Source organism: Tamandua tetradactyla, chromosome 3 (assembly GCF_023851605.1).
Source record: "Tamandua tetradactyla isolate mTamTet1 chromosome 3, mTamTet1.pri, whole genome shotgun sequence".
NCBI lineage: Eukaryota > Metazoa > Chordata > Mammalia > Pilosa > Myrmecophagidae > Tamandua > Tamandua tetradactyla.
Genome location: NC_135329.1, coordinates 57,932,950 through 57,945,875, shown reverse-complemented (window position 1 = coordinate 57,945,875; position 12,926 = coordinate 57,932,950). Strand labels below are relative to the sequence as shown.

The 12,926-nt window shown below is 49.9% G+C and overlaps 1 protein-coding gene across 5 annotated transcripts in view; it reads left to right on the top strand.

The window, feature by feature from the left end:
* ATP6V1C2 (ATPase H+ transporting V1 subunit C2) overlaps positions 1 to 12,926 on the top strand; it is a 62,110-nt gene that overhangs the window by 41,508 nt on the left and 7,676 nt on the right. For all 5 annotated transcript variants that reach the window (XM_077153190.1, XM_077153187.1, XM_077153189.1 and 2 more), the window contains 5 exons: positions 3,734 to 3,825; positions 7,674 to 7,772; positions 8,421 to 8,489; positions 10,981 to 11,073; positions 11,196 to 11,289. In XM_077153190.1, coding sequence (XP_077009305.1) covers positions 3,734 to 3,825; positions 7,674 to 7,772; positions 8,421 to 8,489; positions 10,981 to 11,073; positions 11,196 to 11,289 — 447 coding nt within the window. The remainder of the gene's footprint in view (positions 1 to 3,733; positions 3,826 to 7,673; positions 7,773 to 8,420; positions 8,490 to 10,980; positions 11,074 to 11,195; positions 11,290 to 12,926) is intronic.

The window sequence follows — 12,926 nt, the reverse complement described above, 5'->3', positions numbered from 1 at the left end:
CGAGGCTGTCCCCGGGAGGCCTGAACCCAGTGGTAAGGGTCGGGGTGTTGTCTGAGTGTGGGGAAAGCAGAGGCAAAGGAAGGAGCTCAGCAGGAAAGAGCACCTGGATTCTCTTTAATCCACTTTATCCAGGGATGAGTTTGGCACAAAAACAGAGAGGAGGAGGATGGTACCAATTCTGGTAGCACCCACCACGTGCCTAGAACCATGATGAACCCTTATACTTTTTTTTAAGTCTTCCATCAAACCTGTGAGGCATGTATCCTTTTCTTCCATTTTCAGATGAAGAAGCGGGCTCAGAGAGGTTAAGGGACAAGTCCCAAGATACACAGCTATTGAAGTAGAATAACAGGGTTTGAAATGCAGGTCTCTGGGGGTGAGTGTGTGGACCAAAGCCGAGGGTTGTGCTGTGCTCATTGCACTGCCGCCTCAGAAGCCCTGGGCTGGCGCCACCCAGGGTGGGCAGAGGCTCCAGGGGTGATGTGCTGCCTGCACTCCAAACCCTTGTGTAAGACCCCTGACCTGTCCCTGCTCCCCCAATGGGAGGTCTAACTCTGTTAGCTGGAGGCATCCTAGTCAATGCTTGGAGGAAGGAAGCCCCTTCACGTGCAAGGTAAGGCAGGGTGCCATCCAAGTCGCTGTACCATGGACTTTGGTAGCCTTTTCTACATAGCCTGGGAGGGGCGCCCTGTTCCTACAGAGCCTACAGTGTGCAAAGTATATTCAGGATTTCGGTCCTCGAATTCTCAAAACGACCCAGAGCAGTGGGCTGAGCAGGGATGATACCCGTTAGCAAAGGAGGAGTTGGAGGCCTGGGGTTCTTCAGGCAGGGTGCCGCTGCCGAGCTGGGCTGAGCTGGGAACGGGAGCTCCACCTGGCGCCCTCAGGGGAAGAGGATGGTGTTTGTGTGGGCAGGGAGGGGCGCTGTCCTGCAGGTGCTGGGCCTCGCTCCCCAGTGTGCTCTGACTCATCCCGGACGCCCACCCGGCCCTGTACTTGGCAACACGTCCCACAGTGACGTCCCTGGCACATTGCCTGAGACCGCTCACAGCTGCACTTAGGCAAGGCAGTGCTGCAGGCTCCGCCGAGCCATCTCACCAGCTCCCAGGCACAGGGTTTCTTTCTCAGCCACGCTCCCGTCCCCCAGGGATGGGCGGGGCCACTGGCTGGTGGGGGTTCCCATCACCCCAGACGCCCTCTGCGGCTGCTGCCGTGGGAGGGGAGGAGTGCACCCAGGTACTCCCAGGGTTCTGCCAGCACCCTGGCTTCACTTCACAGGGTGGGAAGCGCAAGACCACCTTGGGCGGTGGATGGCAAGGGCAGGAAACGTTGGGTGGAAAGCTCTGATGATTCCCACAGCACTCTGGGAACAGATGTTGAATCTGTGGGCCTAATGAAGATAGCCGGGGCCAGCCCTCCTGCAAGGCACTCCAAGGCACGTGCTCACAGCCCAGTTCCAGCCAGGATGGCCATCTGCCCCTTGTCCCCGAAATCGGTTTCTAAGCATTGCTCAGGTGCTGGGGCCTCTGCTGGGGATTAGAGCTGAGCGAGACAATCTCTGCTCTCGAGGAGCTCACTCTAGAGGGGGAAAGTTAAGACTAGCATTTAAACCATTTGGAACCTAAGTGGTTCCAAAGCTCTAGTTCCTTCTCTGTTTCACTGGTTTGCAAACAACCCCCTGCAGTTTTTCACTGGTGTGGTGAAATCAGAAAAATGAGGACCATGCAGTGCTCTTTGTTGTTTTCCCTTTTTTAAAAAAAACATATATAAATCTTAAAGGTTAAGATCTGTAGATTGTGTCCATGTCAGTTTCCTGGCTCTGAGTTTATTCTATCACTGGGTGCAGGGTACAAGATGTTACCAGTAGAGGAAACTGGGAGAAGGGTGCATGGGATCCCTTTGTACTATTTTCACAACTACCCGTGATCCATAACCATTTCAAAGGAAAATGTTAACAAAAATTATAAGTACTATAAATCTTATTTAAGAATCAAGCATTTTCATTAGAATGTAAAGATAAAATTGTTAAAAGACTCCTGTGATCAACCCACTTCCTCTCCTTTACTGTTCTTGGAAATAACCAGTGTTTAAAAGTTTGAAGAGGATCTTCAAACTACTCATTATTGAACTATTCCCCTATCAGCAAGTTGTGTCGGTAGACCAGTTTTCCCAAACAAACAAAACAATGGCCCTGATTTTTTTATTTGTTGATTTCTTTGGTGAAAATACTCGCACCATGGCTGATTTCAAGCTACCAACAAGGTGACGCTGAAGAAGAGGTTGAAAAGAGAGAGTTGGGAAGAGAAGTGAACACTGCTCTCTTGCCCGCCGCTGTGCGTCAGCCTATAGAAGTCTCCCTCACTCATTTTAATGGCTGCACAGTTTTCTGGACCATACTTTTTTCAGCCAATTCTTTACTAATGAATTCTGCTTTTTAAGTGTGAACTCCTTAACCTCCAGACTTTTCCTAGGCCAGTTAAGTCCTGAAACCCAGAGAGGCCAGCCTCTCCAAGAACGTCGACTAGTTCCATCCCCCTCTCCCATATTGTCAACACTTTTTTCAACGTGAAGACGTTAGAATGGGCATAGCTGAAATACCCCTAAAGATTGGAGAAGGATCAGAGGGGAAGGAGGAGTTATAACAGAGAAGACAGGATTTAACAAATGAGTATGACTGCTGAATTATTATATTGATATTTCTTTTAGTCTCCAGTGTCTTGGAGCAGCTAGAAGGAAAACCCTGAAATTGTGAACTATAACCCATACCAAATTTTAAAATCTGTTCTATAACCACTTGTTAAAAAAAAAAAAAGTGAACTCCTGAGCGACAGGGGCTACTGGTTTTTCTTTAAATGGCCAGCGATACCCAACCTGTAACAGAGCCTCGTCAAACGGCAGTGGCATTGAATTGCTGGTTTCACTGACCTCATAGCACTCCTTTACGATGGTGTTTTAACCAGCTGTCATTTTGGGAGGGCTTCCCATGAGTTGGGACCTGATAGGCATTTTTCACTTTTGCTAAACCTCCCTGCACACCCCGGGGAGGGTGTCGTCAGCCCTGTTTGGCAAATGGGGGAATCTGAGGCCAGTCAACAGGCGGGCAGAAGAGCTGGGCTTGGAAGCCAGGCTTGCCTTACGTCCCAATCTTTCAACGCCACCGCCGTGCCTCTGCCTACCTACAGGAGAGGGACCTGGGACTTTCTCCCAAAGCCCTGGAGCTCTAGAACGTGGTGGTGGTCTGACTCTGTGGAAAGGAGCCTTCCTAACCTCTGCAGCCCAGGAAGAGCGGCCGCGGGGCCTGGCCCCCCTAGAGTGGGTACCTATGAGATCTCGGTCAGGGTGATTCCCAGAGCTGGGAAACGAGGGTTGCGGGTTCCGGAAGAGCGTGAGAGGGTAGGTCTGGGGGGCCGTGGCCTGCTCTGACAGGCTGGGGTGGGTTAATTGGGAGAAGATTTGGCTCATCCAGTGCCCCTAGATATGCCATTGACAACTCAGAGCCTCCGTATCTGTAAAGTGGGGCTATTGCTCCCCTCCCTGCCTGGCTCCCCTGGCAGGGCCAGCCCACGGAATGTCTGTGAGAGCAGAGGAGAAAGGTGGAAGCCAGCCCTGGGCAAATGAGAAGGATTTGCTGTTTTTCTTAAAAGGACCATGAGCCAGTTTGTGGCTGTTTTGAAAAGTTCTTCCGACTTCTTAGATACCCAGGATCACCAGGGTCTTTTGCTTTCACGAACAGCAACTGGCACAAATCGAGACTGACCTGAAATCCCGAACAGCCGCCTACAACACTCTGAAAACAAACCTGGAGAACCTGGAGAAGAGATCGATGTGAGTACCCAATGTTTCCTCACTGCACGGGGCCTCCAGGCTGGGCCGTCGCCCGGTCCTGGCAGGGGCTTATGCACTTACCATGCAAATCACTTGGTGATGGGAGGTCTGTATCTGTATGAGAGACAGTGAGTCAGACAGACAGAGCCATACCTGCCTCACCAAGAGCCATGTGCTGGGAGAGGAGGACCCGGAGCCCACAAAAGAGAAAAGGCCCAAGAAGGGTATGATGGCACCTCCTTCTCGGTGGTCCCAAGGGAAGACCATGGAGGCTGCATTTTACCCCACAGCCTGTGCTTACCCCACAGCACCTGGCCCCTCCGAGGTCCTCCCCTGAATTAGCTTCACGGAGAGTCCAGTGCAGGGCAGTAGGAGGCTGTGGGCAATAGACCCCAGCCCTCTGGGAGGGGCAGCTGGGAGCAGTGGGATCTATAGCCCAGAGCCAGCAGCTTCAGGGGCTTTGGTGCTGTTTGCACCCACATGAAGGGCCTCTGTCCAGGGCCATAAGGCTGGAGGGTGCTCCTGAACTGAGAGGGGTTGACTTGGGTAATTCTCACCATCTCCCCAGACTATGGAGATGAAGATACTCCAGAGAAGAGGATAAGGGGAACTCTCAAAGTCATCTCTCTGATGCTAATGGAAAGCTCCTGGGAGGTGACTCCCCATTTCTGTTTCTCTCTTCTGAGGGTCACTGGGATGACTGTCTTCTGGTGAAAACCTAATATATTAGTGGGGAAAAAAATCCACTTTGGGGCGGACAATGGTGGTGCAGTGGCAGAGTTTTCACGTGCCATGCCAGAAACCCGGGTTCGATGCCTGCTCATGCAAAGAAAAAAATATCCATTGTGTCTAGAAATTATCATCATTGCTTTGATCAGAACTAACTGGAGATAAGCCTAGTTTCATCTCCTCCTTGACCCAACCCCCTTGTGGGGAGTGGGGAGGATGGGAGGAGGTAGGTATCAGGGGCAGAGAGCCCTAAATGGTGACCTTGGTGACCTTGGCTTGAATAGGTCAAGGCATTGAGTTGGCGGCTACAGGACCATTTGTCTACTGAGCTGTCTTGCCATCTTACCATCAAATTGTAGACTTCTTAAGAATTGGTTGGGACTTAGGCAAACATCTTTTCCAACCTATTAATTCCACTAGTCCAGAAGTTCATTTAGTTATTCAGAGAAACACTGATTAATTAATTGAGTGCCTACACAGAGGAAAGGAGGGGGAATACATGGAAGGGTGAAATAATCTCTGTCTCCCTCTTCTATTCCTTTTATTTTGATAAACATTTATTAAGCACTTCCTATGTCCTCAGGCCTTACACTAGGCCCAAAAGAGACAAAGAAAAATACAGTATAATTTCTGCTTTTGTAGAACTCAATTATTGAGCAAATAGCAATTGAAAGTGTGCTTTGTGCCAAGTCCTGGGGATACAGAGATGAACTGATAGCCGGGGCCTGCTAGAGTAAGGGTAACATGTCAAGTGCCATACAGGAGGGCATCTGTCCATGTGCCCATGGTGAGGGATCCTAAGGGATTTACTCACAGCTGTTTAGAGATGGCGTGGGCAGGGGAGAGGACAAAACAATGCAGATTCCCTCTGTGGGCTGAAGGGTCTCTATAGGTCTCTATAGGCATTTTACCATTGCCTTTAAAACTTAGGCCAAGTGGGTGAGATCTATTACTAGAGAAGCATTGTGGGCTAAAACCACAGCCTGTTTGCAAACATCGTCATGGTCTATATGCTGATCCTAACTACAGTCTTAGTAGTTGCACGCTGGCCCATTTCCCAGAACTGCAGCCTCGATCCATGTGTGAGTATTTGTGTGACCTCCGTGCAGACTAGATATCCGCTGGGCATTTAGAAAAGCTATTTCAGGTAAGTGTCTCCCTGGCACTGGCCCTGAAAAGCCTGTAAAGTGAAACATAGCTCTATCTGGGACCATCTCTGCCAGTGACGGGCCAGGTGGCTTCATGAGCCAGCCGCGTGTTGATAGTGGAGTAACTTAAGCTACCTACTACCTGCAGCCCACTTCCAGTAGCTGGTGGCTTTGCAAAGGGGCAGAGCAGGTCACTGAGGTGTTGGGTTCGGCAGCTCCTTGGGCAATGGGTGATAATACCTAAGGCCCTACCAGCCCCGGTCCCTGGAAGGGAGGAGGTACTGTCTCTGGCCCACCAGAAACAAGAACAGAGACAGGAGGGACCCACACAGCCCAGGCGCCAGGGAAGAACAATCAATTATGAGTGTGTCCCAGGCCCCCTGTTGTAGTTTCCTCATTGCTCAAGCAACCACCATGCAATTGGTTGGCTTAAATAATGAGGATTTATTGACTCACATTTTTTTCTGTTTGTTTTTTATTTTAATTTTTTTGTTAATTAAAATTTTTTTTTAAATATGACCACAAAGAAACATAAATATTCTTAACATATGATCATTCTGTTCTACATATATAATCAGTAATTCACAATATCATCACATAGTTGCATATTCATCATCATGATCATTTCTTAGAACATTTGTATTAATTCAGAAAAAGAAATAAAGAAACAACAGAAAAAAATTCATACATACCATACACTTTACCACTCACTTTCTTTTTTTTTTAATTTATTTATTTTTTATTTATGGTACATAACCACATACAAACACAAACATTCTTATCATATGATCATTCTGTTCTTGTTATATAATCTTAACACATACTGTCATCATGACCATTTCTTAGAACATCTGCATCAATTCAGAAAAAGCAATAAAAAGAAAACAGAAAAAAATTCGTACATACCATACCTCTTACCCCTTCCCCTCACCGATCACCAGCATTTCAATCTACTAAATTTATTTTAACATTTGTTCCCCCTATTGTTTATTTATTTTTAATCCATATGTTTTACTTGTCCATCAATAAAGTAGATGAAAGGAGCATCAGACACAAGGCTCTCACAACCACACAGTCACACTGCGACAGCTGTATCATTGTACAATTATGTTCAGGAAACATGGCCACCAGAGCAGAGCTCCACAGTTTCAGGCAGTTCCCTCCAGCCTCTCCATTACATCTTGACTAACAAGGTGATATCTGTTTAATGCATAAGAATAACCTCCAGGATAACCTCTTGACTCCATTTGAAATCTCTCAGCCACTGACTATTTTGTCTCATTTCGCTCTTCCCCCTTTTGGTCGAAATTTTTTTTTTTTTTTTTTTGCATGGGCAGACACCGGGAATTGAGCCCATGTCTCTGGCATGGCAGGCGAGAACTCTGCCTGCTGAGCTACTGTGGCCCGCTGACTCATGATTTTGAGACCAGGAGAAGTACAAATGAAGGCAACATCAAGGCAATGCTTTCCTTCCAGAGGCTGGCATTCTGGGGCTGACTGCCTGTGACCCTTGGTCCTGGGCTTCTCCCTACATGGCAAGGCACATGGCAGCCTCTCTTGGCTTCTCCCTTCTCTTTCCAGTTCCCTTGACTTTCAGCTCCAGGCTTCTCCCTCTGTGGCTTTCTCTCTCTGTGACCTTCCCTCTAAGACCTTCAGGAATAGGATTAAGATCCAACCAGGGCCACACCTTATGTCACCCAAGCTCATGGAAAGGTCCTATTTACAAGAGTTTACACCCATGGGAACAGGTTACATTTAAGAACATGTTTTTGTGGGGTCCATAGCTCCGAGCCACCACACTCCGCCACTCCATTCTCCAAGGCTCCTGCTGTCTCTCTGCAGGGAACCTTCCCAGGGCCGTCCCAGTTCCTGTCCCCCTGCCTGTGGGGGGTGGGGCCGCCGGAGGTGCACCCGTGGGGTCTCCATTTGCCTTTGCACTCACCGCCCTCCTTTGTTTCATGTGGGTTTCAGGGGAAACCTCTTCACCCGGACACTGAGCGATATCGTGAGCAAAGAAGACTTTGTGTTGGATTCTGAGTATCTTATCACACTCCTGGTCATTGTCCCCAAGTAAGTGAGCCAGGAAGGGGTGGGGTGTTTGGTGTCTGAGCCCGTGTCGGGTGATCACGAAAGGAAACTGGCGCTGCCCAGTGGAGATCAGGGCCAGGAAGGACCCTCCCCCTCCACGCTGCGCCCTCATCCCAGGGAACCCTGCCGTGGCCCCTGACGCCCCCTGTCGGTGGTACCAGCTGTAGCAGTGATGGTCATCTTGGTGGCAAGAGCAGTGATAGAAGAAACCATTTCATGAGCACCTACTATGTGCCAGATGCACTGCAGGCGGCTCTCATTTCATTCTCACGAGAGTCTGTGAGGTGTGCTCCTGATCTCACTGTCAGGTGGTGGAGAGGCCATTGAACCTTTCTGAGGTCCCACCAGGCCAGGATTAGGCAGCTCACAAGCATTCAGGCTTCCAAACAGGTACCTTCACTGGAGCTCTTCACACAGGCGCTTCTGTGGGTGCCCTGGGACCCCACTGCTAGGCTGGGCCAAGCTAGGGCTGGGCAGGGTGTTCCCAGTGGCCGTGGCAGCGCCTTGGGATGTTGGGGCCCTTCTGTGGTTCTTGCTCTTTAAAGGTAAAGCGTGTGCAGCTTCCTAAGTGCTCGGGATATCTATACGCCTCTTCCGAGAAAATCACGGACCAGTTCTGTGTCCTCACAGGCCGAACTACGCACAATGGCAGAAAACCTACGAGTCCCTCTCGGACATGGTGGTCCCTCGATCGACCAAGTAAGTGGGACTCACCCAGTTCCCTCATGGGGCGTGGGGAGGGGGCTCTGGGGTCTCCATGGAATATGAGACAACCAACCACTGAACAGTACCTGGAGCTATTGCCCTCTTTGCCTCCATTTCTTTGCCCACCCAAGTTCCTCCACCTGGAATTCCTTTGCCATCACGTAGTCATCCACATGTCCAACTCCCCTTGTTTTTTTTGTTTTTTTTTTATTAACGGAAAGAAAAAAAAAGAAATTAACACAACATTTAGAAATCATACCATTCTACATGTGCACTCAATAATTCTTAACATCATCACATAGATGCATGATCATCGTTTCTTAGTACATTTGCATCGGTTTAGAGGAACTAGCAACACAACAGAAAAAGATATAAAATGTTAATATAGAGAAAAGAAATAAAAGTAGTAATAATAGTAAAAAAAAAAAAAACCCTAAAGCTCAGATGCAGCTTCATTCAGTGTTTTAACATGATTACTTTACAATTAGGTATTACTGTGCTGTCCATTTTTGAGTTTTTGTATCTAGTCCTTTTGCACAGTCTGTATCCCTTCAGCTTCAGTTACCCATTGTCTTACCCTGTTTCTAACTCCTGCTGGACTCTGTTACCAATGACATATTTCGAGTTTATTCTCGAATGTCCGTTCACATCAGTGGGACCATACAGTATTTGTCCTTTAGTTTTTGGCTAGACTCACTCAGCATAATATTCTCTAGGTCCATCCATGTTATTACATGCTTCATAAGTTTATCTTGTCTTAAAGCTGCATAATATTCCATCGTATGTATATACCACAGTTTGTTTAGCCATTCTTCTGTTGATGGACATTTTGGCTGTTTCCATCTCAAAACAGCATGGTATTGGCATAAAGATAGATATATCCCCTTGTTTTTTAAAGTCTCTCCCCTCCTGTGAAGCCTTTCCCGATCCTGCAGGCTGGCAAGGGGGCCCCTTGGTGCCCCACGGCGCCTGTGCTCACTGTTCTTGTGGCACACATCTCTGCATTCTCAGCCTGTGGGGTCTGTCTCTTATCCACACCCCAGGGGCCTGGGTGGCTGCCCTGGAATGGGCGAGCAGGGGAAGAAGGCATGTGGCCTGTTGGGGTCAGAGCTGGTGCAGCTGGTGGGGGAGCTGTGAAAATGAGGCCGAGGATGGATAAAATGTGTCGTGTTACCTTCGCCCGATGGAACATCATCCCGTCGGGAAAAGGCATGATGCAAGCACCAGCAGGGATGAATCCCACTGTGTGAGCTGCAAAAGCAAGCCGGGCTTCCTTGGGGTTCGAAGCCATTCAGACAACTCAATTCTGCATGACAAGCATACGTGGGAGCTGGGGGATTATGGAGTTGGGTGTGAGAATGAGAGCCTCTGCTCTCAGGGCAGTGGTGTTGGGGCAAGGAGGGGACTGCAGTTGGGAAAGGGTACTTTTGGGGTTTCAATTCTGTGAAAACTGTTTTCAGTCTTAAGCTGGGTGGCTGATGCCTACATATTGGTTGTTCTGTGTACATTGCTATATGTCTGAAATAGTGTGTAATTGAAAACGTTTCTGAAAATGAGCCTCAGGGCTGTCCTTGAGCCTCCATCTGCCTCGGGACACACACACGCACACAGTCCCTGAAGCCTTCTTCCTTGAGGCACCTGCTCCCAAGCTTGCTTTCTCAGGGTTGCTGCCCCACAGGAGATAGCGATCAGGAGCTAAATTGAGGGGTGCAGGGAACAGGAATGTCACAGCCAGAAGTCACAAGAGAGAGAAGCTGGAGGATGGAGCCTGGGGCTGCCACATTTGCAGGGGGAAGAGGGAGACCTGGAAGGCAAGCCTACCCAGCAGAGAAATTAGCTGCTCCCAAAATGCTGCCTTTTAGACGCCAAGTAGCGGGGGATCCTGGCCAGGAGACCTGCCCATGCCCAAGGCCTCCTGCTTTCAAGGTCTCAGGTCTCTTGGCCTTAGACGGTTAGCCCCAACGATGTCCACGTGCTGCAGTGATAACAGAGGTCACATGTTGTCCACCACAGAGGTCCCAGGTTGAGGGGTGCCAGGGAGGCTCTGTCTGGTTCGATTATTGTTATCTTGAAAGGGAAATGGAATGACAGAACTCTGGAAATCCACCCTGCTTCATTATAACTCACGTGCCGGAGCCAGGGACACCCCATGACACAGGCAAGATGACCGAAGCCCGGGGGTAGTGACCCTGGGAGCTCACCGAAATTTATTTGGTGAGCTGGAGCTAAAACCCAGGTCTCTGCACTCCCCACGTTTAGCCCACCTGGATGCCCCAAGGACTTAGCCTGCAGGGCTGAGTGCAAGGGGCAGGAAAGGATGGGCAAAAGCAGGGAGGAAAGACTACAGAATCAGGAGTTAGGAAATAATGGTTTGAGCAGAGGCCACGATGGCTGACAGGGACGTGGAGGCTCCCCTTGGGGGTGAATCCCGTTCCAAGCTTGGGGCCTCTGATGGGTCCAGCAAACAAATGTTTCTTTCCAATAGACTGATTGCCGAGGACAATGATGGCGGCCTCTTCACAGTGACTCTGTTTCGAAAAGTGATTGATGACTTCAAAACCAAAGCCAGAGAAAACAAGTGAGGGACTGGCCTTGGTGGGCTTCTCTGGGGTCCGTTGGTGTCCACTTGGGGGTAGGGGTGGGAGTCTCTGCTCCAACTGCAGGTCTTTTAATGAAAACCCCCGATTTGTTCATTTGAAGGTTCACTGTCCGTGAATTTACCTATGATGAAAAGGAAATTAAAAGGGAAAGGGAAGAGATGACCAGACTGCTGTCCGATAAGAAGCAACAGTATGTGAGTATGTGCTGGAGGCTGGCTGGAGGTTCACACCAGGTGTCAAGGTGCCCTCGCCCCTTCCTGCCACCCCCGCCCCCCAGCTCCCACTGTCTCCACTTGCTCAGGCTCACTCCACCCAGGCCCGTCCATTCTCATGGGGCTTCCAGGGCAGTGTCGGGGAAGGGTGACGTTGCTCAAATAACCGTTGAGGTTGAGCATGGGCTGTGACACGTGAGGACCACCCTGCATTACTCCATTTTGCAGATAAGGAAATTGAGGCTCCCAGAGATGAATTCATGAGTATTCCCCCTGGAGAGAGGACCCTGCCTGACCCTCACCTGAGGTCAGCAAGGCCGGCCGGGCCTTGGTCCTGAGCACTGGCAGTTACCCTGCCTCGGAGTGGAAGGCTCCTTACTCACAGTGCTGTTTCCAGAGAGTGGCACTGAGCGATGGGACATTCCCCATCACCAGACCTGGACCTACCTCCCCTAGGTTCTCAGCAAAGAGCTGGATACTTATCTGAGGGACTTCCCGCAATAGCCACCCAGGAATTTGGGATCTGTGAGGGCAGCTTAGCCCAAGAGGGATACCGATCAGTTTCTCATTTTTTGAAATGTAAGCAGTGTAGCCTTGGGAAAGTTGTTCTGAAAAATGGGAACTTAAAGGACACGGTGTCCACCAGCCGCAGAGCTGTGCAAGACTGGGGAGTCCACATGGAAAGTTCTGGGGCCCTCTCTCCCATCCTCACCAGGGATGGCTTCTTGGAGAACCTTCCAGCCTAGTCTCTAGCTATAGAGAGGAAGGAAAGAATGAATGGAATGTTCTTCAGGGCACTTGGAGGAAAGTAGGTGTATAGGTATAAGGCTCTAAGCGGGTGCTTGGAGTAAAGAGCAGTGGCCAGCAGAGTGCTTCTCATGTGGTTGAGTGTTTGCCTGTGGCCTTTTTTGAGTTCTAGCTGGGCGGCCTGGCAGATTCTGCATGTCCGGCCTGACGTCTCTCAGTCAACAGCTCTTTCCCCAGGGGCTCCAGACGAGCGACTGCCCCCTGAGCAGTGAGTGACAGCCATGGACACCCAAGAGAGGTTATCAGAAAGCCCTACTGGATGGCCCCCATTGAGGAGGAAAAGACCACTGAAAATAAAATTCATAGCGGGGACTTTAGCCCTCCTCCCCAAACATGAACACATGCACAGGTGCACGTCGGTGTGCACACATGCACGTGTGCACCCAGTGAATGCACACACCCCAAACCGCTCAGGTTCTGACTGGGGCTCAGGGGGAGGGTCGGCCCCTTCCGGAACAGAAAGGACTGACCTGGAGGACTGTGGCCTGAGTCCTGTCCTCAGCAAGTGACCACAGGCCCCCTCAGACCTAATCAGAGGTAGGAGTACTTTCACAAGAGCCGAAATCTAAAGGGTTTTCTTCCTTAAGCTTAGCGAACCTGAAACCCTAATTCTCTATGAACCCTCTAGACCGTCTCTTCAACTGAGCCTTTTCCCTTAGCTGCTTTAGTCCTGACCCAGAAAGAGCACCAAGTGGGGTCTGGACTGGGGATTGGACAGTGGCAGGCAATCCCACAACTGTCCTGCTCGGGAGCTCTGCCTGAGGATGGGTGGTACAGTGGGGTACCCACCGCAGAGTTGGCAGATCCCTGCC